The following is a 26,094-nucleotide window of genomic DNA, read 5'->3' as shown; positions in this document are numbered from 1 at the left end:
TTAATGACAAGACTTTACATTTCATACCATGATATTTTTTATCTTGTGACATTGTATCATGGTTATATCGTGACCCTTAAATGGGCTAGGTTGGGGCTACAATATGGGTCAAAGTTTTTTGTGGGAATGAAGATTACAAAAAATCTTTTAAAAATCACAATAGCTAAAAACCAGCAGGACCAATGTGAGTGATGTGGCCTATAGGCATCTTGTTTCTTTCCATGACTTCTGTAGAGATGAATATTGACATCAAAATCAAGTTACAGTACACTACATGTATATTATTCTAAAGTTAAAGTACATTATCATCCCGCTTCAGACAAATTGTAGATGATTGGATAAAAGCTAATCACATGACGTCCTGAAATTTTTCATATTAGGTCTCTGTTCAGAGAGTTTGACGACTGTGATGTCACTAACGAATTAGATGACGCCCCAAATTTTTTAGGTCACCTGAATTCATTCAGGTGACCTATTGCTATCTGTTTTTGTCCGTCGTCGTGCGTCGTGCGTTAACATTTGAACATTTTCAGCTTCTTCTCTGAAACCCCTGAACCAATTTCAACCAATTTTGGCATATAGCATCTGTGGGTGAAGGGGAACAAAAATTGTAAAATTCGTGGTCCCTGCCCCCCTGGGGCCTGAGGGGTGGGGCAAAAACCATCAAAATGAGTGTAATTTTAAAAAATCTTCTTCTTTACTCCTGGACATCAAGAAGCCAAACTGTGGGCATAATTATAATGAGCATTAAGCCCTCTACCAAAATTGTGAAATTCATGGCCCCTGGGGCAGGGGTTCTTGTGTTAGGGTGGGGCTCTATTGGTCATATAGTGAAAATGTAGAAATTCTTTGAAAATCTTCTCTGTCTCTGGGTATTAAGTAGACAAACTAATAGCATGGTAATGATGAGCAAGGATGCCTCTTTATAACCCCCGCAACAAGTTGTGGGGGGGTATACTGGAATCGAGTTGTCCGTCTGTCCGTCCGTCCGTCTGTAGATGCAATGGTTTCCGGGCTCTAAAGCATTATCCTTTCCACCTACCGTCACCATATGATATATATGGACTACCCATGGGATGAAGATGTTCCCTATCGATTTTGGGGTCAAAAGGTCAAAGGTCAAGCACACTGGACATCGAAGTAGCAATATGGTTTCCGGGCTCTAAAGTGTTATTCTTTCCACCTACAGTCACCATATCATACATATGGACTACCCATAGGATGAAGATGTTCCCTATCGATTTTGGGGTCAAAAGGTCAAAGGTCACGTGCACTGGACATTGAAGTAGCAATATGGTTTCCGGGCTCTAAAGCGTTATCCTTTCCACCTACAGTCACCATATCATACATATGGACTACCCATGGGATGAAGATGTTCCCTATCGACTTTGGGGTCAAAAGGTCAAAGGTCATGTGCACTGGACATCGAAGTAGCAACACTCAGAAAAGAGGTAGTTTATACCTATTACCAACACCCTTTGGGAGATTGGGGTAAGCTGGGGGTATTCTTAGTGAGCATTGCTCACAGTACCTCTTGTTAAAATCAGGAGTAAGATTCGCTTACATACTTCCTACCCTAACCTTGTACAGAGAACTATAAGTGAGTGGATGAATTCAAGATCTAATCTGAATTACACGAAAGACTTCCTCCTTCATTATTGAGGTTTAATTCCCATCCAAAAACACATCTTTTTTTTATCATTTTTGGTTTGGTCTGTTGGGTACGAAATTTCAGAGTTGCATATACATGTATGTATGTCTTACATGAAAATACAATTGTAGCTTACATGCTTTAAATCTGCTGGTATGAAATTGCAGATTTTATATCACCGCAGACTTAGCAGAAATAAATACCACACGTAAAATGTATGCTTATACATTTATTGCATGATAGTAAGGGAGATATGAAGATTTATTCACCCAAGAAAAATCATGTTGCCTTCGGGGAATATGATTTTTCTTGGGTGAATAAATCTTCATATTTCCCGAACATTCATGCAATAAATTGTTTATTATACCAAAACAAAGCAAGACTCAAAGTGCATTTGAAATTGTAGTCCGCTCATCTATACATTGTATGTAGCTGAGATCACCCTAACACGGTAATACCGCGCCGTCAACATATTACGGTAGAAGGTACAAACAACGAAATACAGTGACATGATAATCAGTTTTTGTATTTCCATTCTCCTTGAATGCTAATTTACTTGCTTGTTTTTGTATCAACCAAAACCATGCGATTCAACTGTGTATCAGAGACCCGCATATTTTGTGCCTTACGAACTATGAAAGTAGAATGACTCTGACTTATTGTGACGTCACAATACACTTCGTCTACCTTGACGTTAAATTTATGGAAAATGCAAGAGGCTGCCCAAGGGGTAAATATGATAGGGAGATATGATGTTTGAGGGGGAGACATGAAGTTTTGTCATCCCTGGCATGTGAACGTCTAGACCAATCAGATTACGCGTTGCATAGAATTCTCAAACTGAGGTATAATAATATGGTAGCTTACATGCTTTAAATCTGCTGGTATGAAATTGCAGATTTTATATGACCGCAGACTTAACAGAAATAAGTACATGTACCACACGTAAAATGTATGCTTATGGTATATTGTACAGATGAGGCTGTAAATGTACATAGTATTAGCATTTGTTACGTTTTTGCAGGATGAGCAGATCAAGCGAGAGAAGACAACATACTCAATAAGAGGAGGCTGTGCTGTGATTGTTGCCATTTTTATTATGGGGAAACTCTTTGTGGCTAACGCTGGCGACTGCAGGTAGGAGGGTTAGACGTGGAAATTTCCCAGAATTCCAAAGTTCACTCTAAATTGTGTGGATATGACGTAATTCCAGTTTGTTGTATGATGATAACGAGCTTATATAATGTTCAACAAAGATCAGGTTTTGGATGATTTAACACTGAGTTAAACATTTAATGATGTGTTTCAGTTAGCAGCAGTTCCATGCCAATGAAGTAATTAATTAAAAAAATGATACTCAGTCAAATGTAATACCTTTATAGCATTCTACACTACAAAATGTAATATATTTATTGTATTCTATACTACAAAATGTAATATGTTATAGCATTCTACATTACAAAATGTAATACATTTATAGCATTCTACACTACAAAATGTAATAGGTTTTAGCATTCTACACTACAAAATGTAATAGGTTTTAGCATTCTACACTACAAAATGTAATAGGTTTTAGCATTCTACACTACAAAATGTAATAGGTTTTAGCATTCTACACTACAAAATGTAATAGGTTTTAGCATTCTACACTACAAAATGTAATAGATTTTAGCATTCTACACTACAAAATGTAATAGATTTTAGCATTCTACACTACAAAATGTAATAGGTTTTAGCATTCTACACTACAAAATGTAATAGGTTTTAGCATTCTACACTACAAAATGTAACATCTATAGCATTCTACAGTACAAATTGTAATACAAATACGGAATATTTGCGCAAGATGTTCTGTGTTGCATGAACATGTATTTATGATATATCTCATAGTACCCTCACAGAATACAAAGTTATTCATCAATACTTGTCTATAACCCCTGTGTTTAAGATTTGTCAGTCAATACTTGTCTATCACTCCTGTATTTAAGATTTGTCAGTCAATACTTGTCTTTAACTCCTGTGTTGAAGAATTACCAATACATGTCTAACTTTAGCTGCAGATCTGTAGCTCCCTGGGAAATATTGGGACAGACCAGAGATCTGCCCCTATATATATCCCAGAGAACTTCAAATTTGCTGCTAGTCGAACTCCTGTGTTGAAGAATTCCCAGTCAATATGGATCCAGCAATTTGGAAGGGGTGGGGGTGGGGTGGGGTGGGGGGGATCTAGAGAGATGATCTAGAAACTGCACAAGATTATATATCCAGTGAATCAATAAAAATAAATATGTGTATCATTCAGTGCTGGTTAATAAGAGACTTGTAATATTTAACTTGTAGATCAAAAAAAAATTGCAGACACAATTGTATTATTAAAAAACTACATAGATGTCCAACCCCCCAACCCCCCCCCCCCCCCCCTCCCCCGTTCCGGATCTGCCAATGTTCTGTAACTCCTGTGTTGAAAATTGTTAATGCACGTCTAACTCCTGTGTTTCAGAATTGTCTAGCTGGATTGATAACTGTGTAAATACCTGTGTTTGGTATAAATTACCACCATGCATATTTTCCACGTACCGATAACAGTTTGATTATACATATATTGTATTGACCTTACAGATCACAGTTATTGACTTATACATATATTGTATTGACCTTACAGATCACGTTATTGACTTATACATATATTGTATTGACCTTACAGATCACAGTTATTGACTTATAGATATATTGTATTGACCTTACAGATCACAGTTATTGACTTATACATATATTGTATTGACCTTACAGATCACAGTTATTGACTTATACATATATTGTACAGATCACTGTGCAGCTATTGACAAGTATTGTATTGACCTTACAGATAACAATTATTGTCATATACATATATTGATAACAGTTATTGACTTATACTTATATTATATTGACCTGTAGATTGTATGCTAACATTCTGTTGTACTATACAAGGGCAGTCTTATATAACAAGGGCCGAGCCATCAGACTATCAAGGGACATGACTCCGTACTCCGAACGGCAGAGAATCCTCGCTCTCGTAAGTACTTTGTTTTAAAAAAAAAAAGAAATTATTAAATCAATTAATCATTATATAGTAAAATATGATAACAATAAATATGATAACAATAAACTGATGTTTCATTACTTTTTGTTGAATATATAGTTTCATTCATAAGTAGTACATTTATGGACAGGTTATCTTGTTCTTCAAGCAGACTCTTTATTCTGTTCTTAAATGGTACTTTTAGTTTTGCTCCACCACGAAAACAACAAAACTAAAATCAAGGTTTGACAAATCTCTAGATTTAGTGGTGTTGTTTGTGGTGTTGACTCAGAATTCTTCTAGAGTTACTCCCCTTGTCCACAAATTTATAACAGATGTGACAATGAATTTTATCATTGTTAAATTAAATCATAGTAACATAGAATAATTAAAGTTTTTGTTTATTGAATTCAATAAAACAACAAAACTGCATGACTGCACTCAATTTATTGATTTGGTCATTCAAAACAGAAATTTAAATTTAACATTATTATACTCTTTATTCCCACAAATGTACAAGGCTAGATGATTTCCCTGTATTTCACTGTACTAATACGCATATGTTGTCAACCCCAACACAATTCAGTAAAGCAAAAGAGCACCTCAAAATTGTTATAGATTGTAGTAATTAAATTGTTATAGATTGTTAATAGTAATTAAATTGTTATAGATTGTAGTAATTAAATTGTTATAGATTGTAGTAATTAAATTGTTATAGATTGTTAATACATGTAGTAATTAAATTGTTATAGATTGTAGTAATTAAATTGTTATAGATTGTTAATACATGTAGTAATTAAATTGTTATAGATTGTAGTAATTAAATTGTTATAGATTGTTAATAGTAATTAAATTGTTATAGATTGTAGTAATTAAATTGTTATAGATTGTAGTAATTAAATTGTTGATTCACTAGATGTGTGTTATCATAGGATGATTTTGTATATAATAAACTCTGGAGACTGCATGCATGTCACAATAATTTCTATATTTTACACTAACTGAGTTAATAATTTGTATAAGATACACTCTCTTAGTTTACTATATTATGTAATATGATTAATTGCCTTAGGTCAGTTGTATGACATCAATCTATTCTAATTAAAGTTAGATCTGCTTGCAAATTGTAAATGAATATCCCTTTCAAATCGAGAAGCGATTATGATTATTGTATATCATACACTGTCTCAAGTCAATTATTAAAATAATCTCTGAGGTCAGTAACACATACATTGTTTATTTCACCTTATTTGATATTATTCTTTTGAAAGATAACTAGCTAGATCCTGCGTAAGTTTGAGTAGTAATATCAAGGTTGTCTGGGTAGCACATAGTAATTAACACACTTAAAGGGACTGGTTCACATTTTTCGAAAGATATGTTTTTCATTTTTTTATGTTAAAAATTAAAAATATAACTCATTTAATGTTGACACCAAAATTTGGACCGTCTGAATGCAAGGATAAGAGCAATATTTTAGCTTTGATTCTGTTTTATGTAAACAAAGACTCGAGTCATTTTATGTAAACAAACAAACCAGTGAAACGTTAATTTTGTTATTTAAAGCATCTTCATTTTGTACAATCACAAATTTTAACTTTTAAATGACACATTTTACCTAAAGTATACTTGAGATGTGATATATATAATAAACTTGGCCAAATCCATTTATTTTGAAAACACCGTAATCAATATTGAATAACACACCTCAATCTTTGTTTTCAAAACAAATAATAAACTCTCTATAATGAACCTCTGTCATGATGAATAAACTTAATTTTTTTTGTGAAACCTTCTAAATATATTGGACTGTAGATTTTGATCATTTAAAGTGAAAAACAAAATTTTGAGGAAAATCGTGAATCAGTCCCTTTAAGGTATTCAATGTATAATGACCATATTTCATATCTAATAAATAGATGGTGGAATTTTTGTAATCATGGTATCATTTTGAAGGGTTCATCAAATAAAAATAATCCACCATAGGAATTTTCAAAATTTTGTTTACTGCTTGATTTATTTCACCTAGAATTTAACATTGAAGTTTTTGGGAAAAACATGTTTTATTACAATATTTTAAAAAGAAATTATATTTTCGTACAAATCTCTTGGTACAAAGTTACATACACTTTCTCTTAATGAAAATATGAAATAAAATTAATCATTGACCACACACATTTTTAGAAAATGAGATTTTTCTTATTTTTACAAAGGGCAGACAACTCTTCCAAAAAGTCTTAAGTGCGAAAAGGTCAACTTCTAATCATTCACCAGTCATGTGAATTTCATCTGCTTCACTTTCATCATTATTTAACAATAAACATTTATGTTGGTCTAAATCCTTCAAAATTGTTCATTATCCTTTCATTATACATGTACATGGAATACCTTAAATAAAATTCTCACCACTGCGGCCTGTGTTCCATCCTCGGGATCACCAGTGGTTGTATGTTAGAGGATAGTGTGGTCACTTACTCAGACATGTTGGGTTTCCTCTGGGTACCTCCGGGTTCATATCCCACATCAATGACCCCTTTGCACAAATATCTGATCAAGCCAAGTTGCAGAACCTTTTGTTAATCATCAAAAATATGTAAGTTAATTAATCATCATGAATATAAGTTCAAATGTAAACTTTTATATAATTTAATGTCACCTGTAAAACATAATTTGATTGGTTAGTTTGGCTTTATTAACATTCTTTACGCTGTATAAAAAAATTTGCCATTAAATCGTGTCACATCTATTTCACATGGCAATACATTTGATTCAGTTGTTTCCATTTTGTTGCTACAATATTGCTCCACATGATAAAAAAATCGTGTATTTGTTTAAAATCGTTTTTCAAATTACATAAAATCTGTTTTCGTATAAGTTAATGACCATTGAAAGTATACTTTCTACTTATTTTATGAGATACAAAGCAAGTTACGGGTAGGACTGTTTAGGCTCGTTTATAAACTGCTTTGCCGTTAATTATGTGTACGCTGCAGCCCCCTCTTACTCTATATCGTATAAAACGGTGTAAAAATTACTTTCATTCCTTAAATCAAGGAAAAATCTCTTCTGTTGTAGTAAAATTATGTCGTGAGAAATAGCATATTCTTGCTGGATTTGTGTTCGTAGTAAGTTGAATTATTATATGTTATAGGGTATGGCTAAGCCACTGGATTTGTGTTGGTACTAAGTTGAATTATTATATGTTATAGGGTATGGCTAAGCCAGATCTGTTACATGAAGAGTTCACGTGTTACGAATACTTAAAGAGAATCACCAGAAGTGACATGGGAAAGCCGATTTTATACAGAGGACCCACAATGGCTGGTTGGTAGGTATAACGGTTAATACTGGACCGTCGTGCCAGAGGTCCGGGGTTCGATCCCCTACAGAGACAACACTGTTTCTGTTACAATGAGTACACTTGGAGTGTTATACATTTGTAATCTTATTTTGAAAACTCTACAAATGTGGAATAATTCATTTTGGGGGAGGGGCCAATATTCGTAGATTTTGTGTGTTATCATTTCTCTATTCCATGAATTTAAAACCTCAACAAAATATACTCAAATCATATATTTGAAATCTATCTTTATTTAATGAATGGAAACTGTTCATATCATGAAATTTACATCCCATAGAACTTGTAAAAATTTTATAACCTACACCAAGAATTTTAGCTGCAATAATGTAGCCCTATCCAATTTTTTTTTTATTCTGACGTTTTCGGGATAGGGCTACAATTCCATAGGATCTCCGTAATGGTGCAAAATAATTTTAATGATAACCGATAATAAACTCTGTGTATTAGTCCCAAATGTTGTTTACACCAAAAGGAGTACAAACTTTGTGCTCGGGCATGTCTAATAAAGGTGTTTTTCATTAAATATAATGTACAGCATGCAAAATTCTTCGTCTGCTCCGCCATGCTTGTTATCGCGAGATCTCGTAGGTGGATCTAATGAAAAGCCTAAACATTGACAATCAGCGCGAAAATGTAGTTACTCGAGCCACTTCGACAAAGAAAGGAAAATGATATTGTTGCAGAAAGAATTTACACTCTGCTGTTCGGCTTTTAACTTGATATTAAATTCAAACCTTTTCAATACCGACGAAATAGCTTTCGCCTCCATACTTGTCCATTGATGTAAATACTACCTTATATGGCATATGCAAATGACTTGACAACCGGAAGTTGAAACTTCAGTACATCAAACATGGAGCACAAATATGAATCGAGAAGTTGGAATTTATCGAAATTGCTGAAAACGGTAGAATAGAGCCTCACAAATCTAAAGTTGCAGGTTGTAAATTTATATATTGACTAAGAAACATAGAATATCATTTTATTTACGTAAAGAAAGTCAGGAAATGTTTAGAATGAGCGCAAATGTTGCGGGAGTGAATCACTCCCGCATTTGCACCATTACAGAGATCCTAAGGAGTTGTAGCCCTCTCCCTAAAAAAAAAAAAAAAAAAAAAAATCAGAGAGGGCTACATTATTGCAGCTACAAGAATTTAGATGCACTATATGTACAGTACAGTGAAAGGATCTGAACTTTGACCTAAGTTTTATGATGAAAAAACACTTTGAAATGTGCAATTTGATAAAAATCAGATTCTTTCATCTGCTCACGTAAATCACTACATTAGGTCCTATTGTAGCAATCTATGGGAGCGGATCAAAGGATCTGATTTTAATCAGATTGTGAAATATGAGATCAAGAGCAAACTTGTATGGCTCCAGGGCCTGGTATCTGGTAACATATAGAATGTTGCATGGCTCCAGGGTCTGGTATCTGGTAACATATAGAATGTTGAATGGCTCCAGGGTCTGGTATCTGGTAACATATAGAATGTTGAATGGCTCCAGGGTCTGGTATCTGGTAACATATAGAATGTTGCATGGCTCCAGGGTCTGGTATCTGGTAACATATAGAATGTTGAATGGCTCCAGGGTCTGGTATCTGGTAACATATAGAATGTTGAATGGCTCCAGGGTCTGGTATCTGGTAACATATAGAATGTTGAATGGCTCCAGGGTCTGGTATCTGGTAACATATAGAATGTTGCATGGCTCCAGGGTCTGGTATCTGGTAACATATAGAATGTTGAATGGCTCCAGGGTCTGGTATCTGGTAACATATAGAATGTTGCATGGCTCCAGGGTCTGGTATCTGGTAACATATAGAATGTTGCATGGCTCCAGGGCCTGGTATCTGGTAACATATAGAATGTTGCATGGCTCCAGGGCCTGGTATCTTATAGTTATAGAATGTCAATATGCAGAGGATCCTTCCATTTCATAAACAATTATTTCATGCCTACTCGGGAAACAGTCAAAACTATTGTCCTGAGGGTGAAGACCTGGGAAACTATTGTCAGAGGCCGTAGGCCGAGGACAACAGTTTCCCGGGTCTTCACCACTATCGAGGGGCAAAAGTTTTGACTGTTTCCCCGAGTAGGCATGAAATAATTGTTTTATAACCAAATCTGCTAATTGGGAAATAGTTTCTCACATGACCGGGAAACAGTTCTTCACGTGACCGGGAAACAGTTTGTCACATGATTGGGTAATAACAGGTCACTCAATGAACTGTTTCACCCCTGCTCATTTTGTGTACCTTTCTCTGCTGATTAAAGTTGGAAAACAGAAAAAATATGTAATATCAACTTATATAATAGATTAGGTAATAAAAATTACTGCAGGTACAAAGCAAACTTCTGAAAGTTGTCACTGTTTGAAAATGTGTCTAAAAGCTATTGCATGTGACAATTAAATTAAGTTAACTATTAATTGTGTAAAAAGGAAATTTTAAATGGGAAAATTGAAGGCAAGCATGAAAATATATAGATATCCTGCTGTCAATATGTAGACCCACATGTGCAATAAGACTCGATCCGTTTACTAGGATACTGTAAACGTATTACATTCGGCTGTGTATTCTATTTAGCGCTTTTTGTAACTACCGCAAAATCAAGTTCATCGTTAAATGTCTTGCATATAGCACATTTAAAAAGTGCCAAATCAAAGCTTAATTGTTGAAAAATCAATTTCCACCCATGTTGTATACTCTAAATATAATGCATTTATAATATTAAAAGACATATACTGGTATGTGAACATTAAGACATAGTCTCAACTAAAAATCTTGATTTTCTATTTATAGTTATGTTTTTCATTTATTTTACACATAGTAATTATGACAAGTTGTAAATGTGCTTTTTCAGGGGCTACAAAATTGCTGACCAAGATGATCTGAAAGTGCCGCTCATCACAAGCACAGGAAATAAGGTGAGGACTAGAAGATTGTAGTCAGGAGTGATGTGATAGTGTTGGACACGGTCTTCCTTCTAACTCTGGCTAGTGGCTCAATAGCCTGTGACTTGATTCAGTAAAGTGCTGTACTGTCGTGCCAGAGGTCCTCAGCAGACACAACACAGTTTCTGTTACAATTAATGAGTTGACCTTATAATGTTGCATATATTTGTTGACATTTGTATATCTTAGTTATTTTGAGAAATCTACTGTTTAAGAAAACATACAAAACTGGGATTTCTATTTGGCTAGTACATGTATTTAGAATTATGATTATCTGAAAAAATTTGGTTTCTTGGTTCTATTGCAGTCCAGACTGATGCAGACTATTGGTGTGGCGCGAGGTTTCGGGGACCATGACCTGAGGTTGTACGATTCCAATATCTACATGAAGCCATTCTTGTCGGCTGTTCCGGAGGTATTTTCTAACATCAGGCTCTCTTTTATATGACAGTTTCAATTATTCATTTCATGAGACTTTATTTCATCTACATGTATCATGCTTTGTGGGATTTGTCAGTGATAAATAATTTTCATCAGCGTTCAACTTGTTTTTAGGTTCATTTGAATAATTTTGTACTGAGATACATACTGTACAATGAACAAGTTGAACGCTGATGAAAATTATTTATCAAAATAACCACTTCTCAAACTAATGCAAAAATAAAGTTCTTGTGAATGATAAGTGTTATACACTTTGTGAAGGTTGAAGTCATCAATCTAATTAAAATTTGATACTTTGATCCACTCATGTATACATGTATGCATATATCACCATACAATTGCTTATACATGAGCAGATCAAAGGATCTACATGTAATTTTGATTAGATGATCATTTAATAAATTTTAAAATGATGACTTAACAACGATGCTGATTGGATAAAAAATTTGTTTGATTTCTTAGTTTAAAAAAATTGTCTGGAGTTCATCTGCACTAAGCACACGGGACTACTTTTCTCTGGAATACATCTTCCCCATTCTAATTTTAGCACTATTTATAGAATAGGAATTTCAACATATCATTGTTAAGTCATCACTTAAAAAGTTATTAAATGATACATGCATCAAATGAAAAATTATAAGTTTCATTTAATCTAAAGTCAAAGTCATTTTTTCTGTAATACTAATGATTATTGCTTCATTGCAATTGATACTTAAGTGTTTATTAAGTTTTATTCAGTTATAAAGTGAAATCTAAGCTATTGTGTGGTTTAAATTTATACTCTAGCTATTATTATTACAATATATCGTACATCACTATAGACACCTGAACATGGGGATGAATAAAAAAAAATTATTATATAGCTAATAAATAGTCTAATATAAAATCTGCGTAAAATCTAGAGAATGTTAGCGTTCAATATCCTGAGAATTTATTGAACGCTAACTTTACATTGCGTAAATTGTATGCGCCCGAAACATTCCGAGTATGAGCGTTCAATATTGACGTTACCGTAACGACGTAAACAAGCAAAAATGGCAGACGACGGTCCTCCGAATTTGACAGAGCCGGTATTTGATATTTACTTAAGCATTATGTTTTACTGTACATAAATTATGATGTCCCCATTTACAAAATCAGTTTGCTTCATGCATTAATGACGGGTTAAATATTGAACAGTTAAGAAATGCATGCTGTTATTGCACACTGGCAATATTGATGAATTCTCGTCTATTTTGGAGTAGTTTGAGTGAAAATGGATATAACTTAACAACCAAATACTTTAGCTATATAATAAAAGGGTTATTGAACTTATATAGGTGAATATTGGCACTCGTTGGCTGTCAAAATGCACTCGCAAGCTCGTGCATTTTCACAGCCAACTCGTGCCAATATTCACCGATATAAGTTCAATAACCCTATAATATATCAAAATGTTACGCATTTCAATTTTTAAGGTGTGTGTTTACGATGTGAAGGCAGCTGATTTAGATGATGATGACGTCTTGGTGATAGGAAGTGATGGATTGTGGGACTTACTGAAGGTTGAGGAGGTTCGGAAATCCGTGAATGATGTACTACAATTGTACAATATCAACAACCAAAAAAGGTATGTATAATTGTAATTGTAATTAAAAGATTTATATAGCGCCCTATCAACATTACTTCTCTAAAGCGCTTTACAAATGTGAAAGAAAAGATAATATAAAATCGATGTGCACATACATGTGAATAAAATATTCATAGTGTCAGAATTAAAATGCATAAATATTATTATTAATATATAGCGATATGATATGATTACCCTAATAACATATGAAACAATTTAAAACAACCCTTAGGAATAATTAAATACGTAAAAAAGACATACGTATAATAAGAAACAACAGCACTGTAAGAGCTGTATGTAAGAGCACTAAGTATATAAAAATAATCACAAATTAAAAGCTAATCTAAAAAGATGCATTTTGAGGTCCACTTTAAAATTAGACAATGAAGTACATTGTCTGAGTTTAAAAGGCAGAGAATTCCAGAGATTCGATGCAGCCTTGTCCAAACGTCGATCCCCATATGTTTTATATATTAAGGTTGATCGATCCTCATGTGATGTCATATGTTTTATATATTAAGGTTGATCGATCCTCATGTGATGTCATATGTTTTATATATTAAGGTTGATCGATCCTCATGTGATGTCATATGTTTTATATATTAAATACCGAAGTCACTGTTAGAATGCTAGATATAGTACAATATCAACAACCAAAAGAGGTACGTATAAATACCAAAATCACTGGATGCTAAATATAGTACAAATTGAATATACACTGCATTATCACTGAATGCTGAAAATTGTACAATGTCTGAGTGAGTGAACAACGAAACAAGACCCGATGACAGGTACCTAAGGCAGAAACTGTCACAATGAACACACAATCATGTAAAATATGAGCTAGAGCAATATCAATAACCATTCGAAAGTTATGGTCAAGGTTCAGTTTTTTCAAAAACAGGTCGAACTCCAAGGTGAAGGTCACAAGGTCAAATATTTTGGTACTAAAAGAAGGGTTTTGCCACAAGGAACAAATATGTAAAATATGAAAGCATTAGCACAAAGTATTCAAAAGTTATGGCCAAGGTAAGCGTTTTTGCAGACAAACAGACAGACCAACAGACCAAAACTCTTTCTGATTACAGGATCATTAAAAGGACTGTACATATAGACACTGGAAGCATTGAATGCTGAATATGTTTATTCATTAATGTTTTGTCAGGAATATAAATCTCTGTTGTTAGTGTCTAATTAATTTCTCAATCTAGGAACTGTGACATTACAATTCAACGGAAAAATGAAATCTCGTGGGAAAAAAAAATTTATGCCCCCATATATAATCAGAGATTATGGAGCATCTTCTATCTGTTTGTCCATAATAACCCTATAGCCATACCTTTTAAATGAATGGTGATAGGGTTTTCACTTCACTTATATACTTCTTATGACAAAACTTTTTTTTTTAAAAAGCAACATTTTTAAACTCAAAACTGTAACTTTTGGGTTTAACCTACTTTAGGATTTTTTTAACCTAGGCCATGCATAAACATTTTGAGTGGTTGGTGATAGGGCTTTCATATTACACACGTGCATTTCTTTCGACAAGACCTTTGTTTAAGTAGCAGATGTTTTACCTCTTGACCTTGGTTTTGACCTACTTTTGAAAAAAGTTTAACCTTGGCCATAACTCTTGAACGAGGATTTTTATGTTTCACATGTATATTCCTTGTGACGAAACCTTTCTTTGGCTACCTATGTTTTTAACCTCATGATCATGGGGTTTTATCTACTGTTAAAAAAACCTTTAACCTTGGCCTTTTCACAAGCACATCTTGTTTTTAAAATATATTGGTTTACTTACTTACTAAGTACCAAATCAAAAAGCCCAGGGATTATCACCAAGGAAAATTTCATTTGATATTGTACAGTAGTAAATACAGGGTTTGACATCTCAGGTCTGCGTGTATGAATAGAGAGCTTGGTATCTGTGTTCGATACAATGTACTGCATCTTAGTTATTTTATTCTATGACAGGTACTTATCAGTAGCTCATGAACTCGTGACGTTAGCCCGGGGATCTCATACTGGAAACAACTGGAAAAAGAAGAATGGAGACCCTGGGTCATTTGATGACATCTCTGTGTTTGTTGTACCTTTGAAACACTGACATCTACAACAAAAAGAGAAAATCTAGAACCTGTATTTCACAGCATGAAGTCGACGTGACACAAAACAACATCATGGGAGCTTTAAACTCCGAACTCCAGAAGCTGATTAATTTAGTGGTTTTGTTAATTAACAAGTTTTTTTGTTCCCTGAGAAATCCAAATGTTACATTAATTTTATGTTAATATACATCATACACCTGTTCCAAATTTTCTGATTGAAATATTTGCAGTCTGTCCGTCCATCTGCCCGTCCATGAGTACGGAATTTTGTGCATGATTTGTTCTCATTGTGAACTTCTACCGAACAGTAACATGAAACGACGCAAGATATGATACAATTGATACTCTGGGTGCTTCTGAAGAAATGCATAATTTACTTTTTTTAAGTAATCAGAATTATAGCTTCCCAGTCTGCTCTAAATTCTCCTTTGATAGTGGTCCTGTGGAACACATGTTATATTTTAAAGTTATCAGATATCCTCATCTTCATTTGATTCTGGACGAATGAGACGTTTCAAAACTCAAAACTTGGCATAACTGACGTCACTTTTAGTCACACAGGTGCAATTTTATGTAAGTGTCAAAGATATTGAATTGTTTTCTTCCAATATTTTGTCATGCCAGTGTCACAAAATTTGTCACAGATGACATACAAAAGATGTATTAAAAAAAACTAGAGTTGTAGAGATATAATTTAATGGCAATAGTTTCAAAATACCATCTGTCTTTTTGCAACGTTTTTTTCCACATGGTGTAGCATAATGAATTAATTAGTCCGATACATCCTAATACTCATATAAGTCAAAGTAAAAAATTACCAACACCATTGTTTTCTTTCCAACCACGTGTAAAGAAGGTACACACATTACTAACTGAAGAGGTCCAAGAGATAATTAGTCAAGTATGAACTTTAAATTTCTGCCTATTCCTTTCATTTGGGATGAAATCAAAATACACTGTAGTTTATATGGTATAATTTATTATATACACATGACGTCGATGTAAACAAAAATGGCGGCTCGATCGGAACTAAGCGAAAATCTTTTTGCAGTTTCCAACTACATTGCCCAAGACAGTGACAACTAAATTGGCAGACTTATGTTAAATACATATAAGTTGTCAATCAACAAACTCGTGTGATCTCAATACTAATGTATGCTGATGGAGAATTATTATATACGTTGTATTGCCATCATAGGTACGTTTATTACTATGTTAGTTTGGAAACAAATGAAAACTTATTAGTATGTACCTTGTAATTTATAAAGAAAGAGGCAGGCGAATCATTTTACCATTCAGGTGAGCATTATGGCCCGTGGTCCATGTTTTGATACATGATATAATTATACATGTAAACATTCCACTCATTGTTACTTCGCGAAAGGTCTCATATTATTGATTAGATGTTTTTAATAACTGGGACACACCATTCCATCTTTATGCTTGAGTGCTTGCCTTTAAAACTCTCTATTGACAGTTAATTCATCAAGGGTGTGAAATGAAGGATGATTGATGAAAGTCATGTTACAGCACAGTAATGACTAATCAACAACAGAGCCGTCTGCTGCTGGTAACTGTGTCCAGTCGAAAAATAGAAAACTGCAGGCTAGGGGAAGAGGTCTGTTCATTCCAGGGACCAGGGGAAAAGTTGACTTCATGGGCTAGGGGAAGGGGCCTGTTGACTTTAAGGGACAGGGGGAAGAGGCCTGTTGACTTTAAGGGATTGTATAGGGGAAGAGGCCTGTTGATTTCAGTGAGTAGGGAAGAGGCCTGTTGATTTCAGTGAGTAGGGAAGAGGCCTGTTGATTTCAGTGAGTAGGGAAGAGGCCTGTTGATTTCAGTGAGTAGGGAAGAGGCCTGTTGATTTCAGTGAGTAGGGAAGAGGTCGGTTGATTTCAGTGAGTAGGGAAGAGGCCTGTTGATTTCAGTGAGTAGGGAAGAGGCCTGTTGATTTCAGTGAGTAGGGAAGAGGCCTGTTGATTTCAGTGAGTAGGGAAGAGGCCTGTTGATTTCAGTGAGTAGGGAAGAGGCCTGTTGATTTCAGTGAGTAGGGAAGAGGTCGGTTGATTTCAGTGAGTAGGGAAGAGGCCTGTTGATTTCAGTGAGTAGGGAAGAGGTCGTTTGATTTCAGGAGGGATTGAGAGAAGAGGAAGAATTTAAGCCAAATGATTTTAGGGTAAAAGATGAAGGTTTAGTGTAGTGATGTGTTTTATAAATATATATATTGAGCACTAGACCTAAGATTTGTTTACTCCCTGCTTGTGACACTTCTGACATAACTGTGGATTTGTAGGGAGGAAGATTGATTCTGATGTGGACCCAAAAAATATAAAATAGTGACAGGTGATGATGCAGGGTACGCTTTATTTTAAGTTAATCCCAAAACCCACCCCACACACACAAAATTAATTCCAAAAAAGATTTTTTGTACTCCTAAATATTGTTTTTGGGGGTTTATTTGATTTAATGTCGAGAAAAATAGAAACAAAGTTTGTTGAGTTGGGGCATTTCTTTCAGGATCAAGACCAAAAATTATTTAGGCTTTATGATGTGCATGTATATAAAACAAACTGTTTCAGATTGTGATAAGGTGCTAGACCATCCAGTTAGATGTTGCACCTGGCAATGCTCATGTTTTAATGTCAATTCCCTTTTGCCATAATCATTTGCCAAAACATATATTCATCCTGTATAACAAGCACGGAACTGACAGTTCTTTATAAGAGGTCATGATGATATACGTATGTATTACATTATGTTCTAATATTATTTCATTTTTTTTATGCCCCCGAGATCAAAGATAGGGAAACATTGATTGTTTTTACTGTCTCGCTTTGTCTTTTGGGGCCAGTTAGTTATGGTTATCCTCGCTTGAGAATTGCAGTGTAAACACCATGCCTGTTAATTTGGTTTATGTAAATCCAGATTTACGGTACCCTGTATGATTGAATTGGCCCTGTGTCATTGTCCATCAGCAACTTTAATTAACCTTAGTTGAATTTTTTTTTACTAGCTATACTGCACATAGAGATTTCATACTCTGTAAAGTTCACAGTCTGACCTTTGATTGCTATGTGACTGACAAAGATCAAGGTCATTCTATGATGTCGTATTTATCACAACATAAGTTATCCTCGGGGGCATTATGTTTAGACATGAACATCTTCAAAGTTGTTAAGATATTGTTCACATTCCTTTCCCCAATATTGCTTGTTTTAATGATTTTTGTATATAACTTCACAGAGCAAAGTTTGGAAGAAAATCTTTCTGTATGTATATATATAAATGTTCTCAGTATTCAAGATAAATCAATTCAAATACGATATATGTGTAGAACTGAAAACAAATGATTTTCATTTGAAGCTGATGATTGATTATGCAATTTTGTACATGATACAATATATATACTCTGAAGTTTGAAATGTTGAATGTATTTATATGTGCAACCTTAGTCATGCAGAGATGGTTATATTTCATGATTTGGACTAGTGCTATTTATTTTACTGTAGCTATTACAATATTTTGTACTTGTCAGTTTGTACAATATTGTACATTTTTATTTAATCTGCTGATACTCATCATTTCTATTTGATTAAAAAATTTCATAATCCCAGTAAAGTTTGTTAATCTACCTAACAGGCCTTGTACGCTGGTGCATTGTATATCAAGATTATCATGATTAATCCAAGATTATCATTGTTAATCCAAAATTAGCATTGTTAATCCAAAATTATTGTTGTTAATCCAAGATTATCATTGTTAATCCGAAATTACCATTGTTAATCCAAGATTATCATTGTTAATCCAAGATTATCATTATCAATCCAAAATTACCATTGTTAATCCAAGATTATCATTGTTAGGCCAAGTAAAATTAATTAGTAGATTATCATTCCCGCCTGCCCCTCGAAAATCGCCCCACCCCGATTTTTTTTATTTTTCAAAATTACGATTTCCGGATATTTTTATGTCCGGTCCGGTATCGTAAACGTACTTTGTTACACTTTGCCTTTTAGAAACCCAAATACACACGTAATTATGATTTATAAAGCCTTTTCTCAATGAGAGAAGGCATTTTCGAGGTCAAGAATACCATGGCGAAAAATAAAAAATAAAATCCTCCCACCCGCCCCATTTTTTTGTGAAGTTTGAATGATAATCTACTAATTAATTTTACTTGGCCTTAATCCAAAATTGTTATTGTTAATTCAAAATAAATTCAAGATTATCATTGTTAATTCAAGATTATCATTGTTAATAATTCAAGATTATCATTGTTAATCCAAACTTATCATTCTTATGGTAATCATTTCAAGGAGGCTTGGGATGATTATGCAAGTTTGAATTTGGAAACTTCAGTTGCATAAAAAAAAACCTGGTAATGTTTTCCGTACATTATTCCTTCACAATTCATTGCCTACAATAACTGGATCATTCATGTGTGTGTGTATTTTGTGAATTAATTGGTACTTTGGTGCTTGTGTGTGTGTGAATTGGTACATTCATGTGTGGGTGAGTGTTTAATTGTTATCAAGAAAGGAAGAACCCTATTGATTTTAAGGTCAAAGGTCAAGGTCACTACGGGACTTTACATTTATCGATTGCTTACATTGTGAGAGGATGCCCTGCTTTGAGGAGCTCTTGCTTTCGTTTGACAGATAGATGAGCCTTCTTCCTTACTGAAATAAAGTAGCATTTCCATTGAATTTTAAAAAATGTAGAAATACATCTTCATTGTACTTATGTTTTGATTGATTGACTGAATCTGCTCCATCAACCTTTCTGCTGTTACTCTACACCATGGCACACTTTCTGTTACATTACAGTGAGCGATCAGTGGATGGCATTGTGTGAAAACAGAAAGAAATATGGGTAATCTTTTCTTCCCTGAATAAGAATTTTTGTTAACTTGAAAAACACATAGATTTAAGTTATAGGATAATTAGTGTTTACTTCCTGTCTCAGACGGTGTAAATTTGCTGCGACTGTGTTAGCTTTTGTGTTTTATTTTACGGAGTTATCTTTATTCAAAACGGAGCATTCTGAAATTATTTGATTCTTCGAATGTACACAACTGTCGGGAAAAGTTATAACAATTTTTTGTGAAATAGTGATATGATTATGTTTGTTGTGACTAACCTAAGATGGCTTATAATTTATTGTTATTATATTGTTCATTAGTTCTGACTATTTATTGACTTTTCCAACAGATTTGTAAATTCCAAGAATTAAGATAATTCTAGAATACAGTTGTACACTGTTTTATATATACTGGTAGATAATTCTAGAATAGAGCTTTACCCTGTTATATATATACAGGTAGATAATTCTAGAATACAGTTATACACTGTTTATTATATACCGGTAGATAATTCTAGAATACAGTTATACATGTACACTGTTTTATATATACCGGTAGATAATTCTAGAATACAGTTATACACTGTTTTACTGGTCGATATTTCTAGAATACAGTTATACACTGTTTTACTGGTCGATATTTCTAGAATACAGTTATACACTGTTTTATATATACAGGTAGATAATTCTAGAATACAGTTGTACACTGTTTTACCATTAGATAATTCTAGAATACAGTTGTACACTGTTTTACCATTAGATAATTCTAGAATACAGTTGTACACTGTTTTATATATACAGGTAGATAATTCTAGAATACAGTTATACACTGTTTTATATATACCGGTAGATAATTCTAGAATACAGTTATACACTGTTTACTGTTAGATAATTCTAGAATAGAGTTATACACTGTTTTATATATACCGGTATAGATAATTCTAGAATACAGTTGTACACTGTTTTACTGGTCGATATTTCTAGAATACAGTTATACACTGTTTATATATACCGGTAGATAATTCTAGAATACAGTTGTACACTGTTTTATATATACTGGTAGATAATTCTAGAATACAGTTATACACTGTTTTACTGGTGGATATTTCTAGAATACAGTTATACACTGTTTTACTGGTCGATATTTCTAGAATACAGTTATACACTGTTTTATATATACAGGTAGATAATTCTAGAATACAGTTGTACACTGTTTTATATATACAGGTAGATAATTCTAGAATACAGTTATACACTGTTTACTGTTAGATAATTCTAGAATAGAGTTATACACTGTTTTATATATACCGGTATAGATAATTCTAGAATACAGTTGTACACTGTTTTATATATACAGGTAGATAATTCTAGAATACAGTTATACACTGTTTTATATATACCGGTAGATAATTCTAGAATACAGTTGTACACTGTTTTACTGGTAGATAATTCTAGAATACAGTTATACACTGTTTTACTGGTAGATAATTCTAGAATACAGTTGTACAGTTTTATATATACCGGTAGATAATTCTAGAATACAGTTATACATTGTTTTATATATACCGGTAGATAATTCTAGAATACAGTTGTACACTGTTTTACTGGTAGATAATTCTAGAATACAGTTGTACACTGTTTTATATATACTGGTAGATAATTCTAGAATACAGTTGTACACTGTTTTATATATACTGGTAGATAATTCTAGAATACAGTTGTACACTGTTTTACTGGTCGATATTTTTAGAATACAGTTGTACACTGTTTTACTGGTCGATATTTTTAGAATACAGTTATACACTGTTTTACTGGTCGATATTTCTAGAATACAGTTGTACACTGTTTTATATATACCGGTAGATAATTCTAGAATACAGTTGTACACTGTTTTACCATTAGATAATTCTAGAATACAGTTGTACACTGTTTTACTGGTAGATAATTCTAGAATACAGTTTTACACTGTTTTACTGGTAGATAATTCTAGAATACAGTTGTACAGTTTTATATATACTGGTAGATAATTCTAGAATACAGTTATACACTGTTTTACCATTAGATAATTCTAGAATACAGTTGTACACTGTTTTATATATACAGGTAGATAATTCTAGAGTAGAGTTATACCCTGTTTTATATATACAGGTAGATAATTCTATAATACAGTTATACACTGTTTTATATATACCGGTAGATAATTCTAGAATAGAGTTATAGACTGTTTTATATATACAGGTAGATAATTCTAAAATACAGTTATGCACTGTTTTATATATACCGGTAGATAATTCTAGAATACAGTTGTACATTGTTTTATATATACCGGTATAGATAATTCTAGAATACAGTTATACACTGTTTTACAATGTGTATATACCGGTAGATAATTCTAGAATACAGTTATACACTGTTTTATATATACCGGTAGATAATTCTAGAATACAGTTATACACTGTTTACTGTTAGATAATTCTAGAATAGAGTTAGACACTATTTTATATATACCGGTAGATAATTCTAGAATAGAGTTGTACACTGTTTACTGTTAGATAATTCTAGAATAGAGTTATACACTGTTTTATATATACAGGTAGATAATTCTAGAATACAGTTGTACACTGTTTTACTGGTAGATAATTCTAGAATACAGTTGTACACTGTTTTACTGGTAGATAATTCTAGAATACAGTTATACACTGTTTTACTGGTAGATAATTCTAGAATACAGTTGTACAGTTTTATATATACAGGTAGATAATTCTAGAATACAGTTGTACACTGTTTATATATACCTGTATATAATTCTAGAATACAGTTGTACACTGTTTTATATATATACCGGTAGATAATTCTAGAAGACAGCCATAAGGATATAAGTTTTTTTTTCTATTAAAAGTACTATACGTTTTCAAAAGAAAAGATAATCTAAACATCGATCGTGATGATATATAGATATTCCTTATACGCTGTTTTACAGTGTACATACGTACACTGAAAGAAATAGCTCTACCATTACAATCGATGTTTAGAATATCTTTTCTTTTGAAAACTTGAAGTATTTTGCATCGACAAAATCTTATATCCTCGTTTAGTTGACATATCTACATTCAAATCTTACGCTTTGGACTGTGTGTTGTCATCTTTGCAAGCCAAGTGTCCGATTCGCTTAGAGTAAGCTTGGCTTGCGAAGATGATGTGTTGTTGGATTTTAGTGCCCCCCCTCTCTCTCTCTCTCTCTCTCTCTCTCTCTCTCTCTCATCATGTCACATTCTTTTCAGGAAAGGAAAAAGAGGACTAACTGACAGTACAGTATTACTAGTTTTCAGAGTGATTGGGACGTCATGTACTTTGTGAAAGCGTGGCTATTCTGACCCAAATATATGGCTTTTCTGACAAGTCATTTTCATCTCTGTTCTGACGAATAGTAGGCCATTTCTGGCGTAATTGTAACTGTGAAAACTATTAAACGTTCTTGTTTTGTTTAAACATAGGACCTCCATTATTAAAATCTGATCCGAGAGACCCGCGACTTTCACTCCTATATAGATGCCGATTGTTTGGTGAATGAACATCGTATAGTGAACAAGCGACATTAAACCCATCACCCGCTTATCACGAAAGAGGCGATATAATAAAACACCGATAGAAGAATGAACCATGATGTGAAGGAGAAAAATGAATCACACGAAAAATATATTACACCCCCCCCCCCTTTCTGCCTCTTTCCATGACACGTACAGATGGATTCGGTGGGGGTGGGTGGGGGGGGGAGAGAGATCGATCAGGTAGCACTCCCCCCTTTTGGTTTTTTTTTTAAAAAACGTACCATATCCGGTATTTTTACATCCAAAGTTCGTTATTCTTTTTAGTACGAGTAAATTAATGTCTGGTGCATAGAAATGCAAGTTTGAACTGATGAACTATTGAATTGAACTTTTAGGTTGTTTTTGTTTTTAAATTAAATTGTTGACATGTCAAAATAATCCCGACAATTATGAAAACAACTCAATCCCCCCCCCCCCCCCTATTTTTTTAAAGTCACTTGAGTTTACCTATTGCAATTGGTTGTCGTCCGTCGTGCGTTAACAATTGAACATTTTTAACTTCTTCTTGATAACTACCAATCCAATTCTTTTCGACTTTGGTATGAAGTATCTTTGTCTGCATTTTCCTGGTCTCGGTGTACTAATTTGTTACTGATCATGAGCACCTAGATGCGGACCTAGAATTTTTTTTATTTCCGGGGAAGCGGCGAATTTTTGGCAAGAAAAAAGAGCATATAAGCATTATGAAACAATGATCTAGAAAGGGAGCGATCCCGGAGCAGTCCAGTGTTCTAGCTACTGAGAAAGGGAGCGATCCCGGAGCAGTCCAGTGTTCTAGAAAGGGGGCGATCCCGGAGCAGTCCAGTGTTCTAGAAAGGGAGCGACCCCGGAGCAGTCCAGTGTTCTAGAAAGGGGGCGATCCCGGAGCAGTCCAGCGTTCTAGAAAGGGAGCGATCCCGGAGCAGTCCAGTGTTCTAGAAAGGGAGCGACCCCGGAGCAGTCCAGTGTTCTAGAAAGGGGGCGATCCCGGAGCAGTCCAGCGTTCTAGAAAGGGAGCGATCCCGGAGCAGTCCAGCGTTCTAGAAAGGGAGCGATCCCGGAGCAGTCCAGTGTTCTAGAAAGGAAGCGATCCCGGAGCAGTCCAGTGTTCTAGAAAGGGAGCGATTCCGGAGCAGTCCAGTGTTCTAGCTACTGATATATATTCTCTTTATAGAGATGTAATGCTACAGATCGAGCTTAGGGTTAACCCGCTAGCCTGAGCTACTACTATACATTACTAACATAAAAATAAATAAAATAAATTCATTATATATATCTCATATTGTTTAACAGAGTAAAATTAGAATATTTATTCAAATAATTCAACCAATTTGGGCGCACGGGGTAACATTAGGATGTACACAAAGTCCAAAATCACAGAAATATAGGGTGCCTATGACAAAGAAAAACAAAGACAAATGCACTGCATGATGACTAGAGAGTTACCCGTCAAATCTACCAGTGTATAGAATACACACAAAACATGTCCATGTAGTAGCAGCATAGTAACTCTACTTAGCTGTGTTACAGTAATCAGCCTGTTAAACATGCACACAACTACATGTGTAATTATATTGTACATGAATGTTGACACACAACTATAGACTGTAAATGTATGTTGTTACACAACTATAGACTGTAAATGTATGTTGACACACAACTATAGACTGTAAATGTATGTTGACACACAACTATATATATTGTACATGCATGTTGACACACAACTATATATATTGTACATGCATGTTGACACACAACTATATATATTGTACATGCATGTTGACACACAACTATATATATTGTACATGTATGCATGTTGACACACAACTATATATATTGTACATGTATGTATGTTGGCACACAACTATATACTGTACTTGTATGTTGTTTTCTTGTATTGGATTTTACAATTAAATATTGCATAATAAAACAGCAAACTCAGAAATTCTCCTCTAGGATTATTATGTAGTGGCAGTAGTAGTGGACATTCGAGTAGAAAATGCAATTCATCCTCCGTTGAACTCGAGATACAGTGTTAACAGACTTTTTCACATCTAGGGAGAATTTCATATGCCAGCATGTTTGGTGAATTAAAAAAAAATAATTGAACTTTGAATTGAATCTGTCTCAGGCACTACGTGAAGTTGTACATATTCCAGTGGCGGATTTAAGGGGGGCGCAACCGGCGCGCTCCCCCCGTACAATTTTCAAATTTACGGTAAATCGTGGTATCTTGTTTAGAAAAATGTACTAAACGATAAAAGAAGCAATAATTTCTTCCACTCCCGGAGAAATAAATGACAAAATCTTTCGATTTCTTGAATTACTTTATTGGGAGAACTTATTTTTTTCATTTTATTAATTTCACCTTATAAAAAAATGATAGAAAATAGTACAAATGACTAGGCCTAAATAGGAGACATATTTCAAGCCCTATAAAATATGTAAAATCCAG

At 33.9% G+C, this 26,094-nt stretch overlaps 2 protein-coding genes across 2 annotated transcripts in view; one reads left to right on the top strand and one right to left on the bottom strand.

The window, feature by feature from the left end:
• The window catches only part of LOC125654621 (protein phosphatase 1H-like), a 35,101-nt gene extending 16,291 nt beyond the window's left edge, over positions 1-18,810 (top strand). Inside the window, exons 5-11 of the mRNA XM_048884612.2 lie at positions 2,676-2,788; positions 4,622-4,706; positions 7,922-8,040; positions 10,941-11,004; positions 11,339-11,446; positions 12,930-13,081; positions 15,059-18,810. Coding sequence (XP_048740569.1) covers positions 2,676-2,788; positions 4,622-4,706; positions 7,922-8,040; positions 10,941-11,004; positions 11,339-11,446; positions 12,930-13,081; positions 15,059-15,191 — 774 coding nt within the window. The 3' untranslated portion in view covers positions 15,192-18,810. The remainder of the gene's footprint in view (positions 1-2,675; positions 2,789-4,621; positions 4,707-7,921; positions 8,041-10,940; positions 11,005-11,338; positions 11,447-12,929; positions 13,082-15,058) is intronic.
• LOC125653998 (serine/threonine-protein phosphatase 6 regulatory ankyrin repeat subunit B-like) overlaps positions 1-26,094 on the bottom strand; it is a 1,068,599-nt gene that overhangs the window by 161,888 nt on the left and 880,617 nt on the right. The window lies entirely within an intron of this gene.

Source organism: Ostrea edulis, chromosome 7, assembly GCF_947568905.1.
Source record: "Ostrea edulis chromosome 7, xbOstEdul1.1, whole genome shotgun sequence".
Lineage (NCBI taxonomy): Eukaryota > Metazoa > Mollusca > Bivalvia > Ostreida > Ostreidae > Ostrea > Ostrea edulis.
This window is presented reverse-complemented; position numbering and strand designations above follow the sequence as displayed.